This window comes from Microcebus murinus, chromosome 2, assembly GCF_040939455.1.
Source record: "Microcebus murinus isolate Inina chromosome 2, M.murinus_Inina_mat1.0, whole genome shotgun sequence".
Taxonomy (NCBI): Eukaryota; Metazoa; Chordata; class Mammalia; order Primates; family Cheirogaleidae; genus Microcebus; species Microcebus murinus.
In genome coordinates this window covers 110,894,575-110,920,714 of record NC_134105.1, presented here as the reverse complement: position 1 = coordinate 110,920,714, position 26,140 = coordinate 110,894,575, and the positions used below count along the sequence as shown (strand labels likewise).

Here is a 26,140-nt window from a genome sequence, read left to right as displayed (position 1 = left end):
GGGAGAACCATTCCCCAGTCAAATACACGTTCATCCCTATAATAGAATAGGGTAAAAGAGACACAACCACTTCACACTAAGCCTGTTTAGACATTCCAACTTTTATCAATCCTATCAACCCTTAAATGTTTACGTTCTCTTAAACTAATTGTATCCCAAGTCAGGGCTTTACCAATGGGACTTTACCATAGTGCATGAGACTCCTGTATCTAGGAATCCTGGAAAATTTTCTTCCAGGGATTTCAACTCCCTGATAATTTCCCCATTTTTCTGCAAAAGGCTTTGGGTTCTCAGCAGTGGGTCTAGCCCAGGGACCCTTGATCCCTTTGTCAATCTTTATCTTGAGTGAATGAGCTGACTTTTGCTACAAGTAATTGCAGATTAAGTTTCTTCATTGTAATCTTTGTCTTCTAGCTTTTCAAATTTCTCCAAGCTAGGGTAAATAGAAGGGAATTGTTTGGGGCCTTTTTATATTGGGGGATCAGCAAGGATCCCTTTGGGCCACCCAACCTTTGATAGTGTTGTATTGAGATCCTCATTTTAACTCCATCAATGTCTATTTCATTCATCCAATTTCTTAAGAACCATCTAAAGATTTTCTCATATTTGGATGGATCTCATGGCACATATTTTTCTTTCTCCTCTTTGTTTTGCCCCATCAGTGTTTCCATTATTCACCTTATTTCCTAACAGCTTTTTAAACATTTTCACCTTCTTGGGAAGAGCCCCTTGACTCTCCCCTCTGCCCTTTCCCATTCTCTTGTTACTTAATTTACTGTTTCTATTAGCATCTGTAAAACCCAGGAGGAAAAGCCAAAACAGCAAATCTTCCCCATTGTCATTAGATTTTGCAGCAGTAGCATTATATGTGGTGGCCACACAAACGCGGCCTCCTTACATATAGCTTTTACCATTCCTGGGTAGCAAGCATGTTCAGTGGGTGAACTGTCATGATTATCAGGAAGCCAGTCCCTTGTGGCTCCCATACCCCGCACATCAGCTAAATCATCTGGGGTGGTCCACTGGCATTTATATGGGGAAAGGGACAGTCTGCCTTCTCAGGATATACAGACCTTACAATGGCTTTTATCTAGTCCACCAGGTTGGCTGTTCCCTCCAGAATAACCTCCTGTGTGTCTGGATCATGTACAGCCGTCTGTGAATGTCCCATAATGAGCCATGCGTCCTGCATCAACTCAGAATCCATTTTAGTAAAGGTTCTTCAGGAAGCTAATGATCCTGATCTAAAAAAATGAAACATCTCCTTCACACTGTACCCCTTGGTTTGAGAAGTTTCTTCTTAGCTTTGCCTTCCTCCTATTGACTACCTTTTTGGTGACCAGAGACCTTAGAGGTGTTTTCTGTCGTCCTGCATGATTTTTCCCTTTGCAGATGGTTTTCAGGCTAGGGGCTAAAGCTCAGACTGACCCAAATCTGAGCTTGGTCCAACACTGAGGTCTGAACTAGTATTTTCTTTCATTTTAGCCATTACAGATAACAATAGCCAAGCAATTATATGTGTAGCATGGTTATTATTTTGTATTTTCTTACGTATCCAATGAAGCAACTCCCCAGGAGTAGAATCTACCACCATTTCTAAAGTCCACTGGTAACTTTGACCTTTAGTGACTGATCGCAGGGCAGCTGCAGTTTCATACCGTGGGTGACTAGGTAACCATATACTTTCTCATTTAGCTAGAAAGATAGAGGAAAATGTAAGTTGGGATTTTTCTTAAAATTCTCATCTGCTGGTTCAAAAAAACATTTTTTTAAATTGCCCTCTCATCTTTAATTTTCCGGATGCACTAAGTATAGTTCAGCTTTTATCTCCCTTCCTGGTCCAGATGGGGCCCTGATGTTTGTAATTATCCTGAAATGTGAGTGCAGATGGCTGGACTGCAGCCGAGGGAGGGGAATATGTAACTACCATTAGCCACTTATGGAACACATTTTATTAAATGGATACTGGCTTAAGGAAAAGAAAAGAATGCCATAGACAATCGACATTTGTGACAGTCTAGGAATGAGTGAGTGCCAAGCACAATTTTGGTTGCTCAGAGGCACACAATAAAAGTCTATTGAATTGAACTGATAGATGCCATTCCTTACATGGGATGTGATTTTTTTCCTTTTCCCTTCATAATTTTGACTGGTTTAGAATCACAGACTGATTCTAAATAGGTTTAGACTAACAGACCAATTCCTTCTTTACACACAGAAAAAAATTTCAAACTGCTTTGATGACTTTGCCCAAGGCCCATAGTTAGTGAGTTGGAGCATAAAATTTACATATCATCTTCATTTTATTTTATCTGAAACATTAATACTTTTTAAATGAGTTTTGGTTATATATTCACAATTTTTTGTTGTTACTTTAAATATATTTATTCTTCCATTAACACCATCTTTCAAAAAGTTTTGATTACTACACAGCAGTCTTTAAGAAACAATTACTTTTTTTCCCATTTCTATTTACCAGATGCATAATAACTGCCAATTAGAATATCTAAGCAACATGACAGAAATGACATTGCACAGTGATTAAAAGCCCAGATGCTGAAATGAGATTGGGCTGAATCCTACCTCTATCATTTACTGGGTGAATCTGGACAAATGTCCTAACTTCTCTGTGTCTCAGTTTTCTCATCTACAAGGTGGAGGTAACAGTAATATGGTCCTCATAGGATCGTTGTGAGCACCAAATACATTTATGCATTGCATGTGTTGAGTGAACCATTTAGTTAGCTAGGAAACGTGTGGTTTCTCTTAATTTTTCCTAGTTATCTTCAGATTGAGAGAACCTTGCAGCCAAATCTCAGAATGGATCTACAACAGGGAACTGGACAGCATCAGAAATTACCTTCATCTCCCTCCTAGAGGTGTAAGAAAGGGTCTTCAATGAAGGAGCCAACAGAAAGTAAATGGGACAACTGAATGACAGGAGGAAGGAGAGAAAGGAGGATCACAGATAAGCTAGCTGAGCCTGGGGGGTTCAGAGAAACACTGGACTACTGACAAAATATGGTTATCCGAAAGGGAAGCCCTATTTAGGAGTAGGTGATGAGTTCATTCTTCTGAATTCTTTTAGGAATTCTAAGATGGTTTTAAGTCAAAAGCTCTCACCCTCCTGGATAATTTTATAGTTGCTCAATTGGTGTTTAAATAGTTGCTAATTACTAATTTGATTTAAAAAACAAAACAAAACAGCTGTGACTCATACTCATGACTTCAGGGAGGAAGTAATTCATAGGTGGTCTAGTCCATAAAAATGAACCATATATACATATGTGTGTGTGTGTATATATATATATATATATATATATATATATATATATATATATATATTTGATTTAAAAAACAAAACAAAACAGCTGTGACTCTAATACTCATGACTTCAGGGAGGAAGTAATTCATAGGTGGTCTAGTCCATAAAAATGAAGCATATATACATATGTGTGTGTGTGTGTGTGTGTATATATATATATATGTAAAATCAAAGCCTATAGGACATTGTCTGGTCTGGTTTAGGCTCTGGGACCTAGGAAGGAAGGAGCAATATTTGAAAAAATAGCTACCCAGGGAAGGAAAGTTGAGAAACAGACCATTCACTAAAGGTTAAGAGAATTAAGATTATCTGTCAACTGCAAACAGAAGGGTAGAATGAGGAGCAGAGAATAGTCTGACTGGTTTTAAGTGTATTTCTATTGTCAACCAAGTTTAAAAACCAAAAGCTAGTTTAGGTGTATTAGTTTCCTACTGCTGCTGTAACAGTTGCCACAAGCTTAGTGGCTTAAAACAACACAAATTTATTCTCCTGTAGCTCTGGAGGTCAGAAGGCTAAAACGGACCTTATGGGCTGCATTCCCTCTGGAGATTCTAGGGAAATCAATCTCCTTACCTTTACTAACATCTGGAGGCCACCTGCAGTCCTTGGCTCACAGTTAAAGCCAGCAGTGTAGCATGCTTCAGTCTCTGCTACCATTGTCACATCACCCTGAGACTCTGACCGTCCTACCTTCATCTTACAAGGAGCCTTGTGATTTCTTTAGGTCCACCTAGATAATCCAGGGGCATTTTCCCTCTTCAAGACCCTTAACAGTTTCACATCTGCAAAAATCCCTTCTGCCACATAAAGTAACATATCCACATGCCCCAGGGATTAGTATGTGAACATCTTTAAGGAGATGTGAGAATGTAACTTTTTGCCATCTGACCAACTTCCCCTTCTTCTGTGCCTGTTTCTATGCCTTGCTTACTGTTCTTTTTAAGTGGAAATTTCTCAGGTGCAGGCTATGTCCTATTAAGGGTTTAACTAGACACTTTTTCGTTTGGGAGACATTGTTCTTCCCTTCTTTTTATTTATTTATTTATTTATTTTTTTTGTGGGACTTTCCTAGCACCCTCTCTAGCTATGCTTCTCCAAGTTCTCAAATCATTTTTCCTTGGTGTATTTCATATCTGATGGTCTCCTGTTACCTTTGACTTACATGTGCAATGCATAAAAGTACATTTGCATTTCTCTAAGATGGCTCATGCCTACAGTCTAGAGGAGGATACTCAGCCCAAAGACTCCTGCCTTTTATCTGCCTTATGGCTTCTGGGTGACCTTCTGCTTCGGTTCCTAGACTCTGTTCCCACACTAAACCCAGATCTTTCACTTAGTAACTTCTGTTCCAGAAACCTAACCATACAATTTGGGGGAGTTTCTATTCTTCAGTTCTCAGTGGGCAAGAGCCAGAGACCAGACCACATTGCTTACTAGGAGGAAAAGGAAGGAATGCTCTAAGAATGCTGGGAAGAAATTTCCAGGAGGGTAACCACACAACATATGCATAAACCTTGAAAGCTTCCTTGACAATTTTTAGAAAACTTATTAGGAAATGTGAACTTCCATTTCAAACTTTAAGGGAAATCCTTGGAGAGCTGAAAGAAAGATCGGAAGGGGGCACCTGTTATGGGCTCTAATACCCTCTCCTTCTCTGGCATGCAGGGTCCCAGCCAAATCTTAATCCCCAAATATCTTCCCTTCTGGGGATCCTTTTCTATTATAATTCTCCCTCAGGGAGAAGCTATAGCTTCATTCTTTGAATTCTCATAGAACTTTTAAATCTTGTTTGTAGTTCTTATCACTTCTTACCCTATTTTCCTCGAATTCAATTTTGGTTGGGTATTTGATATTATCTAATATAATTCTTATCATAACTCTGCAAAGGATATTGTCAACATTACTATTTTACCCATGAATAACATGTGGCCCAAGATCAGAGAATACATTCTATATGTATTCTCACCAACCACAGGTGTGCTAATTCCAGATTAATGCCTCTTTCTACCATATCATAGCTACATTCCAATAAAATTATCTAGACACGTCTCTTTTATAAAATTGAAGCTATTTGAGGTCAGGAATGATTGCTCATTAACTTTGTAAAACATTCCAGTAGTATCTAGTACTTTTAATAGCGGTTGCTCTACTAAATTCCGACAAGTAAATGTATACAGAAATGAATGCATAACTCAATAGATGTTGAAAATTGAAATGTTGAGAATAATAAGCTGCTGCTACAATATTTTGGGGAGAGGAAGAAGAGATGGTTTGAAATCTAATTCTATGCTTCAGGAACAGCCCTCTCATTCCTTATTGTTATGTTATTATTTTGATCAACAAATGCATTTAGTAATTTGGCACGGTGTTGACCAAGTGTCTGATTATTTGAGGTATTGAGTTTGTATCTAGTATGTAAATGTATCGTGAGACGATACATTAAGTTCTGGGAATTGTAGTTTTATTAAGTGATGTAACAGATGTTAATATTTATGGAGAGCTCATTTCATTTTATTTTCTCTCTCTTTTCCTCCCTCCTTTTTCAATACACTTTATTACCTCGTTTATTTATTTCTTTTGTGTTATATTAAATGAGTTAAAGATAGGGTCCACGTACTATAAAAAACTTTCAGTCTATAAACTCTCTCTCTTTACTTCAAAGCAGAAGGATAGGGAGATGTTCAAAGACTATGGGTGATGCAGTGTTCAGAGGAGCTCTCATGGGAATCCCTTCTGACCCCCTCCACCTTTGGAACTCAAAATAAACCACAAATTTCTGTCTTCCTCAACTTTTCCCACTATTCATTATCTGGCTCCCAAAATGAATTGCCAAAAGTCCAGCAATCCTGCCAACATCATTTTGGAGAAGATGGGGAATTGAAGGTCAAAGGGAAATGAACTGCTCTGCCCTGTCAGTCTGGTCCCTCCACTGTCTCCTTCATTACCTCCAGAATCCTGCTGTGAGTGATGAGTATGTCAGAGATGGGCCAGAAAAGCATGGGAAATGTCTCAATTTCCACGGGAATTCTTGCATAGGGAGTGGCCAATGCTTGGGAAAAACAGCATTCTTTAAAAAAATAAAATCACAACACAAGCGGGTGATATTACTCAAAGAAGAGGCCAGCAATGTATTTGCTTTATGCTATCAGAATCGGTTGCATTATTATGAGGTGGAGACCTTCTGAAAGGAGCTTACCTTGACTGTCAATCAAATAGATCTTTGTATTCTATCCTATCCTATTCATTTATCCATTCAATGAACATTTATTAACCAATGCCTATGTTTAAGATGCAAATAATAGCATCACATAGCAGGACAAATATAATAGTGACAGTAATACTATTAGCTAACATTTATCAAACATTTACTATATACTAAGTGCTATTCTAAACACTTCAATGCATTAACTTATTTGGCATCACAACATATATATGAGGTAGGAACTCCATTATAACCATTTTACATAAACAAACGAAGGCCTGGAATTTAAGTAATTTTCTCAAAAATCATCCTACTAGTAAGTAAGAGCTGAAATATAAACCCAAGTAGTGCGGACCTGTCCTCTTGTCCTCTATGCCATGCTAACACTTAAAGCAACCTTAAAATAGTTATATTTCATGTGCTCTAGGGAGACCAAGGAAGTAAGCCATGGTAGCCACTGTCAAAGAGCTTGCTATCTTGCTGGGAGGACATAGGTATGATAGCACGTTCACAAAAAACTAGAGCCATTTGGTGAAAATGCAGTATCCATACTTTAGCAGAAGTGCATTCTGTTCCTTGCTCTGTAACTCATTAGGTATGAGACTTCGAAACGTTTAATTTCTACAAGCCTCAGTTTTTCCACTTTTAAAATAAAGGTGGGAGGTGAATTAAAAGCTCTGTAAGGTCCCTTAAATATACTTTTATTTTGTGACTTTTGCAGTACAAAAGAAAGAAGGCAGGCTAGGCCGGAATAAGAACAGAGGTTTGTGGGAAGAGTGAGGTTTGTTCTGGTCCTAAGGTATTAGACAAGCTTTAAATTGGCTTGGAGGTGGAGGGAGAAAGAGATGGCGTGCCTAGGAGATAATGAGGAAACCAAAAGGAGTACGTGTGCAAAGCGTTGTGGGGAATAATGGAAAAGAAGGTTAGCATAAACGACTTGACAAGCCAGAAAGTAGTGTTTGAAATTTATGGTAGTGGTTCTCAAAGTGGGATCCTGAACTAGAGATGTCAATTCTCCTGCCCCACCTCAGACCTCCTGAATCAGAAACGAGGCATGGGGCCCTGCTGTCTGTATTTAAACAAGACCCCCAAATGATAAAGGTGCACACTCACGTTTGAGAACTACTGTGGTTGATAATAGAGAACCATTACCAGTGTAAACAAAAGTTCTCTAAAGAGGAATTTGGAGAAAAGAGACCCTTCCACTGAACAGTCTGCAAATGTGGGAGAGACATAGGCATCAGTGTATAAGGAAGCCACGCTACAAAGGACAAATAGATGGGTAAGACTAGGGAAATTTAAGAGCAAATGACCCAGCCCAGATTCACAATCAGGTCTATTTATGCAAATGAAGGATTGAAACTTCCCTAGTTCTGATTGGTCAATACAGGTGAGCTCTGATTGGTTGATATGGCTGAGCTCTGATTGGTTGGTTTCCAAGTCCAACACCGGAAGTCTTGTCAGGAGTTCTGGCCACAGTTTATCTTGGCAGTGACAGCAGGAACTGGTTTGGTTTGATTGTAGAAAGGGCGGTCCCTGTGATGCTTTCATAACATCTTTCTGAGAACAGAGTACGTGACCTCTTCCTCGCCCAGGCACGGCCGCCTGGTTCTGTTTTAACTCACACCAATTAGCATGGAGAGTTCATTTTGTCTTGTCCCCTGGGGTAGAAATTGATATTAACAATAGGCAATTGTCTCTGAAAACCTGGTCTGATATTGAGTGCGAAACGTATTGAAGTAAGAAGAGGGGAATGGGAAGGTGAAACTTCACAGTAATTCAGGCCTGGAGACAAGTGGTAAATTAGGTATGGAGAAGAAAGGGCACATTTAAAACAATTTTCTAGGAAAAAGAACAACATTTGTGACATTGGGAATGAAGAAGACAGTCTAATATGGATCAGGCAGTTCATAAACTGTGAGAATAGGAGAATATTCTAGTTACAGATAAAAGTGGGATGTTGGGAAAAAGAATCAAGTAAAAAAGGATATATGGTGTCACAAGTCATTTAACATCTCGGGTCCTTGGCTTTCTCATTTATATATTAAAGATGTCACATGTGGTAATCTCGTAATCTCAATTCATAAAAGCTAGAGGACATATTAGAGGTTTTAGCACTAACCTTGTTTCCTTTCTCTTCCTTTTCCTTTTTTGGCAGAAGAAAGTAAACTAAAATAACCTATTCAATATTACCCAGTAAATTAGTGACTGAGTTGAAAACAGGTTTTAGTAAAAGGTAAATGTTACGGTATTGCACTGTTTTCCCCTTCCCATTTCCAATTGTTATACTCTATGTTAGGTTCTATGTTGAGAGCTGCATTTTTTTTTTCTGTTAATATAGGTATTTTCCTTCCTTGGCACAGGAATTTCCATAAATAATTAATAATAATAAAGCCTAACATTTCTACCTACTTTTATTAGCAGGGCACTAATATGTTTCACATATAGTAACTCATTAAATCATCATAAAAGCTTATAATCTGGCCACCATTATTATCAATATTTTACAGATGAGAAAACCAAGGCAAGGTAAGGTTTAAAAGCTTGCCAAAAGTCACACGTATAGTAAGACTAATCTGGGCAGTTTGGCTCCAATATTCATGCAATTTACCACTGTGCTATTCTGTCTCTTGTTTTAAAGAAAAAAAAAAAGCTTAGCTTTGATATTAATTGGATTTTCTAAGTAAGAGCTCAATGTTCTCAACTTCCTCTCTAGTAATAGACTTTTTAACATGTATCCTATTTGCTTTACAAACTCTTCCAGTTATATAACGTGAGAAAGGATTTTTACCACAGTTAGAAGTTGGACATTTTCTCGGCAAAGTTCAGGGAAAATATTTAACACAATTCAACATATTACTTATGGCTGTAATAAAGGAATAAGGATCTGGAAAGTATCTTATCATATCACTTGGACAGATCCAGGTAGTCATATGACTTAGTTATTGAAAACAGCTGGTTTCTAATATTTTCTTGATGACTTTTCTTCAGTAATGGAAACTTTGCCACATTTATTGTTCACTATTTCCATGTTTTCATCACCATTACGATTAGTAAGTTCTCCTGAACACTTCCTGTTTAATTTAAGCAATCTTTTTTTGGGGGGGGGGGAGCAAAGGGGGTGTGTACTCATAGATGGCTGAGTATTGAATATAAATGCATCATTGTTTTTTGTTTTTTCTTTGAAGTTTCATAATCCCTTGAAGCCAGGACTCCTTGCTTGGCTCTGGATATCATCTTAGGGTCAAATCTCATTATTAGAACCATATATTTGTCTACCTCTCTGGTCCTGCTGTCTCCCTGGACTCGTGCAAAGGTGTATATGGTAGGGAAGGATGAGGGTTTGATTAGTTATAGAGTCCTAACTCCCAGTCCTCTGATATTGTCTCAGAAATTCTCTCTCTCTTTCTTTTATTTATTTATTTTTGCCTAGTTTTTCTGCTTCTTTTCTTTACCATTCATCAAAAGCTGTGGTCTCTTTGTCCTCTTTTCTCGGAACAAGCCACATATTTCCTCAGGGAGTTTAGAATATTGGAAAACAAAGGCCAAAATGGGGAAACTACCATATTACCCTCAATTATTGCTTTTGGCTTTTCAACACAACTCCTTCAGAGGTAAGAAAGCATAAATGCCTGGCTACCATCTTTAAAGTAAAAAGAAAAACTATATGTAGAGGAAAACATGAATTAATGTCTCAATAAATCAAAATGTGTATAAATTATATTATCTTTGAGTTACTACAAATCACCTGTTTTCTATCTGTTTGCTGTGAAGAGGGGTGATTGCTTGACCATGGAGGGAGTCAATTCACCTAGATTCAGTAGATTCAGGGATTAGAGTGCCGTGGCGTCAGCCTAGGTCATGGCAACCTCAAACTCCTGGGCTCAAGCGATCCTTCTGCCTCAGCCTCCCAAGTAGTTGGGACTACAGGCACACACCACCATGCCTGGCTAATTTTTTCCACTTTTAGTAGAGACAGGATCTCACTTTTGCTCAGGCACGTCTCAAATTTCTGACTTCAAGTGATCCTCCAGTTTCAGCCTCTGAAGTGCTAGGATTACAGGCGTGAGCCACCACACCCAGCCTAATCTGACATTGTGAATATATTGAATATTAATATCGCAGAAGTTAAATGAAATTGCTACAAACTGTAATACTAGGTGGTATGAGTGTTAAATAGGCAGGAGTGGTGATAATGATGATGATAACAATAATAATACCAGCTAACATGTACTGCATGCCATTTGTGTCCCAGGCATTGTGCTAACTTTTACATGCATTGTCTCATGTAGTCTTCACAAAAACTTTTTATAGCAGGTACTAATGTTTACAGATGGTGGAACTGAGGCCCAGAGATAGATAACTTGCATAAAGTTACTCAGTAAGTGTAAAAACTAGCCTAAATTAATTTATTCATGTCCAACTCTTAGGTTCTTTTTGGTAGATAACTATAGCTATGAATGGTTAGTGGTAGGTGATAGTTATTTCTCCACAACTTTGCTATCAGTTTATGAAAGCAAGACCACCATAGATATAATGAAACCCAATGGTACCATACTTTTTGGACAAATACCTATTTATAAGCTGATGTAAAATGTTTATACAACTTATTCTATGATCTCAATGAAGTCCCAGCTTTTGTGGTCTAACTGTACCTTGTATGAAAGGTTTACTCAGATACAATAATATTCGAAGGTGGGATTCTGATACCCTTGTAGTAGGTATCAGGCAACAAGAAATCTTAGAATCATTGGCAGGATATATGACTATGAGGGATCAAGCCATAGGTGCCATCTCTAAGGATGAAGAGCTCATTAGATTCTTAAAACTTTCTATGGAATTGGTGGGGATTTTTCCACAATAATGTCACCAGTCCAAATGACTTGAATATTATTATTTTGACTGGAGAGAGCCCATTATCTAATAAACAAGCACACGTTCTGCTAGTTGGCAATGCATATGCTATTCATCTAGATAAAGGTAGCTGAGGCACCTATAACAGCCACCTTTGGAGCATGGGCTTCCCGAAAAGCTCGCTGACCACCATTGAGATGTGAATTCCTGATTAGGGCAAGTAGCTGAAGTCGACTACTACATACATCATGTCACACTGTAGCAATTACAACCAGCTAAAATTTTTCATTTCAATGTTTTTTATTTCTTGTTTTGTATCTGTCTTGCCCAACTAAAATACAAACTCCATGCGAGGAGTTTGTCTTTTGTCTTTTTGTTGTCTTTTTGTTGTCTTTTTGTTTCACAGGGGACTTCAAAACATGAAATAGTGTATGGCACATGGTAGGCATTCAATAAACATATTTTAAATTTGTTGAATAACTAAATGAGCAAAAGGAGAAGCTACACAAAGCCAGGCTTTTCTCTTTCCACCATAGTCCTATGAAACTAAGTCAACTTATTTAAGTAAGTACCTTGGTAGAGTTTCTAGTCTTTTACCTTGAAGCAAGGTTGCTAACAAGTGTTTTAGAAGTTTGTGTTTATTTTTCCGGGGCATTTGTTGCTTTTTGAGGAACCCCAAACATGTTCTTCTTACGCATATGGAAATAAGCTTCCTAGTGTTTCTTCAAAAGGAAACAGCCTGGAACAACAGATGGGTTCTTAGGTTACTTCTTTACTAATACTCATGCCTTCCCACGGCCAGCAGGGGGCATCTGCAACACAGATGTAAATTGGATTAAATTTAAACTGGGTTGTGCCATGTTGGGATATCTCTTTCGAAAATGTGTTGTAAAAAACCTGCCTCACAAGTCTCAACTTTCCTCCATCTCTTCTTTCTTCTTGACTGTTCCTGACATATATCTGGAGTCTAGAGTGAAACCTGCCCAGGGTTGCCAAAAGTCTTTCAACCACAGGACTGGTCTGTGCCTTGGGGCCTCAGGACTACTTCGGTGTTTTTGTTTTTGTTTTTGTTTGGCAGGGTCTCGCTCTGTTGCAAAGGTTGGAGTGCAATGGCATGATCATAGCTCACTGCAGCCTCCAATTCCTGTGCTCAAACAATCTTCCTGCCTCAGTCTCCTGAGTAGCTGGGACAGCAGGCATGCACTACCTTGCTTGGTTAATTTTAAAATTTTTTTGTAGATAAAGGCTCTCCCTATGTTGCCCAGGCTCGTCTTGAACTCCTGGCCTCAAGTGATCCTTCCGACTCGGCCTCCCAAAGTGCTGGGTTTACCGGCGTGAGTTACCTCACCAGTCCTTTTTTTTCTTTTTTAAGTCCTGATAAATTGTGGGCTCATAATTGATTATTTTCGGATTGCTAATGATTGCAATTACCCTTTTTCTACCTCTTCTCATCAGAGAACATCCTATACAATATGAGAAATTGAATATATGTTCAGTTGGAGCCCCATTGGTCTATTTTCAATTTTTTTTAAAGGACAGAAATTGAATTCATTCACTTTATAGTCCTTATTGTCATTTAATGCTGTTACCAGTTAACCAAATTAGAGATGTCCTAGTCTTTAATGACTTGTTCTGTGCCACACCCCAATATTTCACCTACTCCACCCCAAAATGCAATTCAGTTCATTCATTCCTTTGTTCATTCATCAATTGATATAGCAAATATTTATTGAGTGCCTAGTAAGTGCCAGGCCCTGTGCTAGGTGCTGAGGCTTTAATTGTGAACAAAACAGATATTCACTCTGCTCCTGGAGACCTGACACTCTAATGGGAGAGATGGACAATACTCAAATATACGTATACATGCAGAGGTATAAATGCAAATTGGTAAGTACCATGAAAGAAAAATAGAGAGAGCTCTGAGAATATAGTAGGGGCAGCTGGCAGAGTATATAATGTCTCCTGTTGCATTATCTAAACATTATCACACTGATATACATTTGAGCTTCTTGAGCTTAGGGCCTATATTCTTTTATTATTAAATCCCACCCCCTTTTAATCAATGATTGGAAAAGTATTTACCATATAGTATACATGTTTGTGTTCTCTATTCCATGGTCCGTAGGGTCTTCGAGGCAAGGAATGTCTTTGCAACCCTTGGAATGCCTTGTATAGGACTTAATATATAGTTGGTTTTTAGTAAATTCTGCTGGAGTATATTTGTATTTCTCAAAATTCAACGATGTTTCTGTTTTTAGTGATTGCTTGTGCTATTTTTCCACACTTCCGCATCTTAAGGTAGTAACTTTCTCTCAATTCACCCATTAGCAGGAAGGACTGAGGTGGCCCACAGCCTTTTGAATTTTGATTTCCCAGGGAGCCAGCATACCGACACAAGGAGCAGATTTAAACTTGCACAACCCTAGAATTATTCAACCCTTTTCAGTTTGAAATCACTAGCGTGAGTCATCTAGACAAAGAATTATCTTCCTCTGAACCTTTAATTAAACTTTCATCCAGGCATTTCCAATTGATTTTATTTCAAAACAAGTTTTTCTTTGTAAAACAAAAGGATAACAAGAGGAGGGGGTAGATGAGAAGAGATAAAAATAGTTTCTTGTTAACAAGCATTAATGTAATAGAGCCGGGAAGAAATGCCTTGTGTGCAGTCAGAACCAGAAACTTGAGTCTGAAATCATAAACAAATTGGAAAGTTTTCTTTGGTGGATAGAGTTGTTGTTGGCATTAAATTAATGTCAGATGCATTCAAGTTTATCTTTAAAGAGGAAAATAGTTTGGTACATTTGCATTATTGTTTTGTTTGATTTTCCACTTGGTTTGTTTCATTCCCATATTTTTGTGTTTGAGGCTATGGCGGGAAAGGGGTGAAATGATATTCCAGGAACTCTTGAGGAGAAAAAACAATCTGCTAACGTTGTTTAGTCTTGTGAAAAAGTGCAATGCTTAAAGTTGTTTGAACTGCAGCATATGTTAACTCCTTGGCCTTTAAACTGTTACTCTTGAGTGACCAGAAATGCAATAATATTATTAATTCTCTGGTCTCATAATTAAGTCACATGCACTTCCGGACTTTTTATATATTCTCTTACTTTTTAATCTTCTATACTTGGTCGTATACCTAGCAGAAGTAGAAGCCGGTAGAAAGAAGTGTGTTTCAAGGCATTGCATCGTTTCCTTTCTCCCTTACATCTCCCTGAGCAAACATGCGGAAAAGAGTAACCTGATGTTCTAGTATGTTTGTCTGCTCTGAGGAAATGGAATATGATTTTCTATAGGCAATGTTATAAACATTAGTTGATTTCTAAATCACCCCCCTACACACACACACACACACACACACACACACACACACGAAAACTGAGCAGTGACATAGATAAAATAGTAGTAGGGTTCGGATTCATCCTGGTTTTAAAACGCTTTTTTTGTGTGTGTGTGTGTGTGTGGGATGTCTTAAAAATTTGACCACCATTTAGAAATAGTGTTTTTATGGACCACTGCTTCCTGAAATGGTAAAAGAAAATCTGAGACACATTCAGCTCATAAGGTAGGATGCCACTTCTTTACATAGAGACAGTCTTTGAAAGCACTTTTCAGTAGTTTTACCTCTTTCTCATTTTCATACAAAAATTTGCAGCAAGCTACCGTGTTTCCCCAAAAATAAGACCTGGCCATAAAACAAGCCCTAGCAGGATTTCTAAGCGCTTGCTCAATATAAGCCCTACCCCGGAAATAAGACCTAGTGCTGGGCGTGGCTACGCAGCGTACCTGCACAACCCATGCGTTTTGTCACAGAGCGGTAAAGAAGAGGAGCAGCCCTTCTCATCTGCCCCATGAGAGCTCTATTGCTCGACATGAGAGGTTGGGACCAATGATTCTAAAGGAAATAGAGTTGCAAGAAATTCAGGATGGAATTCGGGGTCTGGAGAGTTATGATGATGTTCCAGAAGAAGGCGACTTCACTATATTTGAATAAATGTAGATTGTTGTACCATACTTAAAAAAAAAATAACACATGCCCTGAAAATAAGCCCTAGGGTGTCTTCTTGAGGAAAAAAAAAAAAATAAGACCCTGTCTTATTTTCAGGAAAACACGGTAGGTACTGTACAAGGTCCCTCTGCCATCCATCCCGCTATCTGGAAGGAGAGGTGAGTTAGCCAGCATACTCTAATTGTCTTTCTGCTCCTCCTCTCACATTTAACATTCATGCAGTACAGACTACTTTTGCATCCCTTGAAATGACATACACACACTCTTCTCTGCCTGGAAGGCCTGTTCCTTTCCTGCCCACCTGGCGGATTGCTGCTCATTCTCTAGTTCCACCTTCACCTCCTCTGAGAAGTCCCCCTAACTCACCCTTGTGGACACTGGGCCACCCCCCCCACCACCACCACCAGTGTTCTGCTGCTCTCTGCATATTCTCTCCTTAAGTAGTTACTTGTGATTATTTCCAAGTCTAAGACCGCACTGGGCTACAAGCACCTTGAAAGCAACGAGCAAATCCTGTGTTTTCCTATGTTTACTGTGTTCTGCCTGATGCAGTGAACATGAGCAGTGAGCAAATAAGGAATTAATGAATGACTTAATGAATGCTTCTTTTAAAAACATCTAACTCCTTAGTTCTAATCACCCCTTCATGTCCGACTATTACTCTGGCACCAGGCAATCAAACACAAATATTTTCCTGCTTTTTACAAAAGGAAAAGGCTCAAGCGGAGTGAAAGAGAGAAGGGAAAAAGAAACAGAAGTTGAGAGGGGTTAAAAAGCAAAAACAAAAACCTGAATAATCAACCAAACAATAAAACCAAACCCGAGAGATGTACATTAGATAATTGTTATCTAATGAGTGGACTATTGGGTCAAAGTTGAAACTGGAAACAATTACTGCATTCCTGTCCCTTAGATAAGGGCAGCAAAGGACATCTAGAGCCAGGAAGAGAGACATTATGGATGAAGCTCTTCATGGGATGGGTAAGATAGTGTGTCTTGATTGAAAAGGACCTTGTACCTCTGACTGTAGTACTACACATTAGCCAGCAGAGGGTAGCCACAAATATTGGATGCATTTTTCCCTTTCCCTTAATGTTTTCTTCGTATTTCAGATACATATAAAATCGGCAGCTCTTCTCTCCAGAGGTAGAATATAGAAAGTGGTGGGTGTAGTAATTCTTTAGTAACTGGTGGGGGATTGTTTGGTTGTTTCCATTTGGTGCTGGAAGCTAGGGAACATGGGCTGTTGTTTGGAAAAATGATTATGCAGTCAGAGCTAACTTTGAAGAAGCAGTATTATATGTCGAATGCTGTGCTAAGTGACTCACATTCATTAACATATTTAATCATCTCAAAAAGTGCTGGTATGTACTATCTCATCAGGCCCAATTTCTAGGCAAAAAAAAAAAAGCCCCTGAACATTAGATAATTTAGGTAACATGAGAAGCCTGGAATTAAAGCAACACTTACTGTCATTCACTATGTTATATAAGCTCTCTCAGCAGAACAGTCCCAGTTCCTACCATAACATAAAGCTGTGCTTGGCTGAGCTTGTGCTGTTGAAGTGTGGGACCTGAGTTGGTGTTGGTCAGTGAGAGGATCCTAGAGAAAGAATGAAAGCAGAAAGAAGTGAAAAGGAAAAGACACTGTAGATGTGAACAATCCTAAGTCATAACACTTTGAAAACCATATTTCCTAGCCTAAAGGAAAATATGTTATGATATAAATGAGATATTTATAGGGCTTTTGTAAGTTACTGCAGTAGGTTTCCTTAAATTTTCCTCTTTAATATCCATAATTGGCATTTTATTCACTATGTCACTGTGAATAAACGGAGAAAGTGCATTTATAATAGTAAAATCCTATCTGGCCACGACATGAACCCTATTATAGCTCTTTAAGACGTTGGTTATGGATATTAGCATTGACTGGGAGTATATGTTAGCAGATTTGTGAGGAATAAAATCAGTATATTTTTATTTTACTTTGAAAAATATTTTTTTAACTTTTTTAAATTTCAGAATATTATGGGGGTACAAATGTTTTGGTTACATAAATTGCTTTTGTGCCATTTGAGTCAAAGTTATAAGTATGTCCATGCCCTAGATAGTGTGCATTGTACCCATTAGGTATGAATTTACCCATCCCCTCCACCCCCCTCCCACTCGCTTGATGTCCAATGAATGTTATTTTCACATGTGCACGTAAGTGTTGATCGATTATTTCCAATTTAATGGTGAGTGCACGTGGTATTGGTTAAAATATTTTTGAATGTTTACTGTGTTGTCAGGCATTGTACTAGGCACATGGGTTAAAAGGTGTTTAAGACTAAATTCCTATTCTCAAAGAGTTCTCATATCCAGCTGGGAGAACAGACACATAAATCAATACCTACAATACAATATGACAAACCCTATCCTAAAAACATGTGCAAGGTGAAAGGAAAGGACAGCTTTTTAGGTTTCTCAATATCCAGCTTGTCCTCTGGGTTAATATTTAAGATTTGCCTTCTGCTTGGTTTTCAGCTTAACACCGAGCATGAAAACAGTTGGGTCCTATCATGAAAGAATACCCAGAATTCTGACCACATCTACTCCCTAAAATGCTGAAGAGACAAAGAAATAGTAAATGCTGCTACAGTGAGTCTTGTGTCAATTAACACTCACCTACTGAGGGCTCACTGCATGTAAGGTACTCCAACAGCCATATGGAACCATGGGCAAGAGTTTGGAAAAGTAACTTTACAGAGAAATAAATCATCAAGCAGAATGATTTAATTTTATAGCTGGAAATGTTCAAGAAAACATCTAGATTAACTCCATCACTTTACAGATGAGGAAACTGAGAGGTCTGGCAGTAAAAAAAAATATATATATATATATTTTTTTTTTAAATGTCATACGTCTAATTGATGACTGGGTTGGGACCACCACCTGCTGACTGCGTTATCTCAAGTAACTTATTTAAACTCCCTGCCATTCAGTTTCCTCATCTGCAAAATGAGGAAACAATACTATGGTATCCACCATATATTAAATGAGAGAATGCATGTAAGTAAGACCATAATTAAGATTAAAATGAAATAATGCAAATTAACTACAGACATAATAAAAGCTTGGCGATTGCTAAAGATTAGAACTCGTGTGTCTCAATTTCTGCATTCGTATTCTTTCTGCCACAACAAAAATGCAAGAAGTAAAATGGGATTTTGTTCATTTTTGTTTCTCTGACGCAGAAAGAAATGTTTTTGTTTTTTTTTTTAGATCTGCATGCTCATATGGTGTCCTCATTTCCCCTTACATCTATCTCTCCTTTCAGGGCCAAGGAGATTAAGATCAAGTTGGGAATTCTCCTCCAGAAGCCAGACTCGGCTGTTGACCTTGTCATTCCATACAACGAGAAGCCGGAGAAACCAGCCAAGGCCCAGAAGTGAGTCATGAATATGGGTTCCACACATTTTCCTCCAGGGGACAGCTGTTTCTCAAATGTTTAGCACCATCCCTCATCTGTGCCACTACCCCCTTCAGTTACTCGTTAAGGATCACAAGAGCCCTCAGAGAGTTGGTTTGTAAATAAGCATTTTGATTTTTGCTATCTCACGTCCGAAGCCTAATATTGAATACTGTCAGAATAGTTAAAAAATAAAGGACAGGGCTCTGCCTTCTCTTTGGAGAGAGACCATAATTTATAAAATGACGTCAGCCACCCTCCTTAGTTATTTACCACCTATGAGTGTTGTCAAAATACCTGTTCATTTACTGCCTGGGTCAGGAAACCATGCTGATGCCATTAGTTATGAGCCCTGGATGCTCACCTGCTAAGGAACTATCCTAGGCTGCCTGCTCAGCGGGGAGGTAGAAGGGAAACACTTCCCTCAGAAAGCTGCTAAAGATGAGGAGGGCAGCCAATTTAAGCCTAATAGCTTCTTCTTCAAGATAGTGTCCCATCAAGGTCCAGGAGAGGAACTTTTAACATAAGTGAGGCATGAATACCTGACTGGCTATTTCTATTTAATGCATGCCAAGCATTTTCCCCAATTCATAAGTTAATATTGCTGTTGAGTGTCTGCAGTCCTCCCTCCCTTGCCCCTTCCTCTTCCCCTACCTCCTCCCCACTCCTTCTGTCAGTTTAGACATCATGGGTTTCTATAAAGAGTTGATCGCTATGTTATGGCAGCGAATCCAGCTCTAGTAATGTACATGGGCCCTGCTTTAACTGAATAACACTACTCACAGCAGCCCCCTTGTTTATCATCGCTTTGTTAGCTGCATAGACCATCACTGCCTGGGCATATACACACCACCTTCCCTTTAAAACAAAGATACCCATGAAAGTCAAGAAGGGGAAGTGGATTAACGGATCAACACCTAAGTGGACATATAGGAGTAACATTTATCGGGTGTCGGGAGGGTGGGAGCGGGGAGGAGGGGATGGGTATATACAACTACAATGAGTAAGATGTGCAGCATTTGGGGGATGGACATGCTTGAAGCTCTTACTTGAGGGGGGAGGGGAGCATGGGAAATATAAGTAACCTTAACACTTGTACCCCCATAATACGCTAAAATAAAAAATATAATAATAAATAAATAAAAGAAAAGGAAGTGGGAAGAAGATAAGACAAATGTATTCATTCAAACTCCTTCACTCTGCTCTTTGAAGATATCACAGAAGTGTGGTAAAAATACAGCAGTCCCCTTAAACCTCTATTTCTCTCCTTAAATTTAGTATTTGTATAAATTGGCCAACTTGTCCTTTGTCCAGATGACCTTCAACTTAATATAGCTGGATTGGTTAGGAAATATCGAGATGGGTTATTCTTTTTCTTTTAAAAATCTTTTTCCATTTAAGTGGATATTTCCATCCTCCTTTATTATTATTATTATTATTATTACTTCAAAGTGATCTCAACCCAGGAGTGAGGCATAATTTAGTTTTCTGCCTTTAAAAAGGAGAAGCTAATTCAACCAGAAGCGGGCACCAAGCACTAGTGGAGAATAAGAACCTCATTTCAGAGCAGCAACAGATCAAAAAGTCTATTTTGAAGTAAACAATGTGGTAATTACTGATCTGTTGGCATTAACTTTAAAAATATACTACTACATTTCCTGCTTTGAATGTCTGCTTTAATATCCCACTTGAACTATTTGGCTGAACAGGGATTCAGAGAGAAGCTGTTTTGGAAGAAAACCTGGGGCTGACCATTTATTGAATTACTTGCTTCTTTTGTCTTCTGCCCCCTTTCTTCCTGCAGAAGTTTGAATTGTTTTGGAAAAAAAAATCCTTCCTATCCCTGGAGAATTCTTGTGTCTCTATTGCATTTTCAGCACTGACCACTAAATAAGTTTCCCACTCTCTTCCAAACCCATAAACCCCGTCCTACCTCCTCATGTTTGGCAAACATGACTGACAGGACGAGATTGTGTTCTGCTTAAGCTCTATCAGCTCTCTTCTGTCTGCTTTAAAAATTCTCTGTATTTTTTTACCTATGTTTTCCTCTCAGAAGAAAAAAAAATAATCCTCTTGACTGAAAGTATTTTTAACTCCTCTCATCTTCTTTGGGTTATTGACCTCAGTAGAATCCTTTTTTTAAAAAAGCTTTTTTTATTTTTTAATATATTTTTAAATTCTCCTTGGAAAAAATGTACCACAGAGAAAAATAGAAAAAAGCTGGCTATATCCGTACCATCCAAAGCCAGCTTCTGTTACCACTTTAGTATGCTTAATTGCTCTTTCTTCCTCTGGATCCCCGTTCCCTAGGAACAAACAAGTACTGTATTCCACTCTGAAAAACACCCTCCTGCCTTTCACCCCTTCTGCTCCTTTACCTTTCAGTGAAAGTACCTGAAATTACTTTCACTGGTTGATTTTAGAAGTCTATACTCACTGCTTCCAGTATTTACTTTATCTCTTTCTTACGCTGTTTAAACCTTATTGCCTCACTGAAGCTGTTGTCCCTAAGGCCCCATCTTCCACTTGTCTATAGCAATCGACAGCTCACCAGGTGCCCTCCTCTTAAAACTCTCTTCCTTAGCTTCCAACCCAGGGTGTTACCCCATCTTCTCTCTCTCTCTAGATGCTCCCACTGCCACCCACCCTCTGGATGGGAGAGGAACCTAAGGCACTGCTGTAGGTTCTCATAATAAACGATGAACAAAATTAGTCGGCCACATAAGTTTAATCTGTGATAACTGTTACCCAGGATTATGATATAGTCAGTTGCAAAATGCCAGGAGGTGATCTAGATATTCTTATAGTTTATTTTATATTCTAAATGTCCCTTTTGTCCCTGACTACATCAGTACGTTTTACTACATTTTTTTGTTGACGTCCTGTTTCTCATTTTACACTCAAGAATGACCTCCACACATTGTGCCTAATCTGCTGGTGGAGAACAGGATAGGATGGCGTCCTACACATACCCTCACCTGGGTGACTGCAGGGTGAGCCTTGTTATGAAGATTAAAGATGTATGTACAATTTTTGGCCCACATGTGGACATCAGAAAGTGGCAGGTCTTTTTTTTTTTTTTTTTTAAATCTGTATCCCATCCATGGCATCCAGGTTGCTCAAGATTGGTTATGAGCAGACAACACCATAAGGTAGGACAGCAGAGCAGAGTAGGCACCTACGGATGCCAATAAATAGCTTGGATTTTATTTTCCTTATCAAGAGCAAGAACATTTGAGAACATTATCAAGAATGTCTGGCCGGGTGCGGTGGCTCACGCCTGTAATCCTAGCTCTTGGGAGGCCGAGGCGGGAGGATTGCTCAAGGTCAGGAGTTCAAAACCAGCCTGAGCAAGACCGAGAACCCATCTCTACTATAAATAGAAAGAAATTAATTGGCCAACTAATATATATAGAAAAATAGTAATTAGCCGGGCATAGTGGCGCATGCCTGTAGTCCCAGCTACTCGGGAGGCTGAGGCAGAAGGATCCTTTGAGCCCAGGAGTTTGAGGTTGCTGTGAGCTAGGCTGACGCCACGGCACTCACTCTAGCCTGGGCAACAAAGTGAGACTCTGTCTCAAAAAAAAAAAAAAAAAAAAAAAAAAAGAATGTCTACATATGTGCCAGGCACTGTGTAGATTAAAAACCAAACCAAACCCAAACCAAAATAAATTAAATAAATAAGAAACAATTTGCTGGTGCTTAGAGAGGCTAAAACACTATCCCGTGGTTATAGCTAGTGTTGGAGTTGCCAATAGCTATGGTAAGTGGCTCATGGGAAAGTCATTGAAGTCTAAGTTTTGGGTTGTTTGTGGCTTTCTTTCATCAACCAGGCTCACTCTGGGCAAAACTAGCCATCATTTATTTGCTTATGGGATTTGACACACATTTAGTGCCAGGTGGGTTGATGCTGTAGGGCAGGGGTCCTCAAACTTTTTAAATAGGGGGCCAGTTCACTGTCCCTCAGACCATTGGAGGGCCGTTGGAGAGTGCACATTCCACACATGCGCACTGTGGGCCCCGGACGAGTTGGCTGCTAAGCAGGACAGGCAGCGCCGCAAAAACACCCTGTGGGCCGGATAAATGTCCTCGGCAGGCCGCATGTGGCCCGTGGGCAGTAGTTTGAGGACATCTGCTGAGGGAATGTGCCATACGATAGAGGAGAATAGGAAAAGCTCTCCAGGGATGGATGGCAAGCTATACCTTTAGGTGGTGAGTGCATCATTGCCATGTGAGAGATTCAGTGGCAAAGAGAGCTGTTTCCAGCCGGGATGGTCACTTCCGGGGCCAGGTGGCATTTGCGCCAGGCATTACAGAACACGTGGTTAATCTTCTCTATAAATGTTTATTTTGATTTTCATTCAAACTGGCTTCCTCTTCCTCCCCAGCACACCCACATGCAGAGACTATGCCCACGCTTTGTGATCAGCCATGACCTTGCAAACCAGGGCACTTCTTGGTCATTTAGATCTGCATTTATCTTGCTTCCAATGAAGTCAGCCTAAACGAGGGCTGGCAAATTCTGAGAATTGGGACAGGATGAACCTCTGTTACCTCCTAGCTGGTAATCAGAACACTGGGATTCATGCTGCAGGGAATGTGTCCTGCTTGACTGTGCTCTTAAATCAATTTGGATTCATGTCACCCCCAAGCGGGCTCTGCACATGTCTTTTTCAAGAATTTAATTTTGGCTGTGATGTGCTGCTCCTACTGACCATTAGTTTGGTTCTAATAAGACCAGTTGAGACAAAGTGGATCTGGTAATATGTTTAAGTTGGGTGCACCTGCCCATGTCATTTCTCCTTCCTGTGCACCTCGGTACTAAGCAGAGGAAGAGGGGGGCGGGAAGGTGATGTCATTTTATGAAAATATTTATAAAATCAGGGAATCCTGTGACTAAACCAGCCCTTCCCCTTTCTCTGAGAGAGTTTCTTTTGTCCAATAATTTAATATCCTGCTGCTTCTGTCAACAATTAATAGGGACTTGGTTGGTGCCTATTATGTGCAAAACATGGAACCACCGGAGTGAAGAACTTAAGTTAGCCTTCTGCTAAACCTGTAGGTATGAAGTCATACGTACATAGGAACAGTTCTCAGTATGAGGTCATATAGAAGAGCTGAAAGGAGTTATTGACCTCTAGTAAACAGGTGCTTTTCTGGTTAGAAGTAAAATGAACCAGAAAAATGTAAGGACACACTTATAATCCCCTGTTTATTCCATTTGTTGTTCCTGTGCTCCTTTATACTATCCAGAGGAATAGGAAGAGAGGGAGGTAGTTCATTTGTTAGAAATAAATGTCTGATGAATTAGTATGTTTTTAATCTGTGATACCTCTTTCTAGCCAGGAAAACAGAAATTACCTAAGATGGTTCCACAAGGTTTGTTATCCTCAGTTTTTGGCAAATTTAACTTTCAAAGAGTGAAAATAAAACTTTATGAAAAAATCATACAATTAGGACTCAGAAACTGTACATGTTCTGCAATTGAGAAGTGAAGGGATTATTCACAATACCTTAGCCAAAAAACCTACTACCGTCTTGGACTCCTTACATAAATAATGTTAGGCTGAATCTCAGCCTGGGACAGCAAAATGAAAAGTAGAACAAGGAATTATCTTATCAACCAAAGTTGTTAATCTAAATAATTAAAACCCCAAAAATACCATTTTATGAGAACTAGACACGGGAATTTTTTTGGATTGTCTGGACAGTTGATAAACAATTTAAAAACTAAGAATATCCCAGTTTAGGAAAAACATCTCCATTGGCCTTAGTATTCTAATAAATGCCTTGTCATTCTGTTTTGATTTGACAACGTGGAACCCACATGATAATGCCAGGGTTCAAGCGGGGTGAGCCGGGGAGAGCACACCCAGACATTTTTCTCAGACAACAGCAGCTTGACTTGACACATCCTGCTGTGAGAGAAAAATTGGTGCTTAAAGTGAAATAGCTGCAGAGTTTCTATATATATATATAAATGCTAAAACAAAAGCAGCCCAAGGAGAAATTATATGTTGGCTAGTACCTTCCCCTTTTGAGTCTGCATGTTGAACATTTGTGTACAACATTCTTCTTTAGGGTATATTAACCATTTTTTTTTTTCATCAGAAATAGTAAACCTTAAAAAAAAATCCTGTTCTAATTGAGCAGGAAAAATACATCAACATTTTTTTTAAATGTAAACTTGCTATGATCACATTCCCAACATGAGGCAGCACCATACCTACTGTCTTCCACTAGCCTTAACGAGGTGGCCTTAGGACGTGCCTGTGAAACCAAATGCCCTTTGCTGATTAAATTAAGTAGTTAACATGCCGTATTGGTGAAGTGGAGAACATGAGTTTAACTCCTGTAATGGGATAACTGGTTTTCATTAAGTTATAGTCACACACACACACAAAAAAAGACAATGACTGGAACCACTGTCATGGGATATACAAGAATATCAAGACACAGCTTGATGAAAAATATACTCTACTTTTAAAAAGGGACAGACCTAACCACACTGTTCAAACAGAGATGAAGATATGTATTAAGAGCACAGATGTATGAAAGCAAACCCAGCTCATCAAACCCAATTGTTAGGAAGAAAATAACTTGAACTTGCTTGTCGTGTGGATGGATCATTGGTTGTTATGATTTCTGTCTAAGGAAAGCAGGGAGAAGTCATCGCAGGTATATGTATTAACTCTCTACTTATGCTGCAACCTTTTTATTCCCTTATTCTTGATTTAGACCCTCGCCGGATGAGGCCCTTCAGTGGCGCGATTCCTTGGACAAGCTCCTGCAGAACGACTGTAAGTTCATGTTGTTTTCAGTAAAGGTTAATAAGGGCCAGCACAGGGAAAGAGACACAAAGCACTTTTGTGTTGCCCACGTTCTTCTTCTCCGACTTGACATTTCCTCAGTTTTTAAAAGTGGTCTCATCAAGGGGAGGGTGCCATGGGGACGTGCTTATCCAGATCACAAGATGACGAGGGTCCACAGCACTGTGGGAGAAGGTGAACCGTGGGTGTCCTGGAGACTGGCGCTTGCAGGTTGTGTTCCCATATGTTTTGCTTCTTGTATGAGCTAGAAGCAGCAGATTGCCCTGAGTGCTTCTCAGTGTTTTCATCAGTAAAATAGAGATACTATTCCACCTTTCCCAACTTAGCCTCATAATGAATTGCTAGGGATGGAGATAGCAGTGTAAAGATCACTGGACAAGTCATGGGTAGTCCATTCAGGTTGAGACTACTGTCAACTGCTCTTGTGACCCGACATGGGTTGATATCGCCCCCAGCCTCCATTTCGTCTT

The 26,140-nt window shown here is 39.2% G+C and overlaps 1 protein-coding gene across 3 annotated transcripts in view; it reads left to right on the top strand.

The window, feature by feature from the left end:
* RGS5 (regulator of G protein signaling 5) overlaps positions 1-26,140 on the top strand; it is a 56,480-nt gene that overhangs the window by 12,616 nt on the left and 17,724 nt on the right. For all 3 annotated transcript variants that reach the window (XM_076000342.1, XM_076000343.1, XM_012768659.3), the window contains exons 2-3: positions 18,709-18,819; positions 25,579-25,640. In XM_076000342.1, the coding sequence (XP_075856457.1) occupies positions 18,709-18,819; positions 25,579-25,640 (173 nt within the window). The remainder of the gene's footprint in view (positions 1-18,708; positions 18,820-25,578; positions 25,641-26,140) is intronic.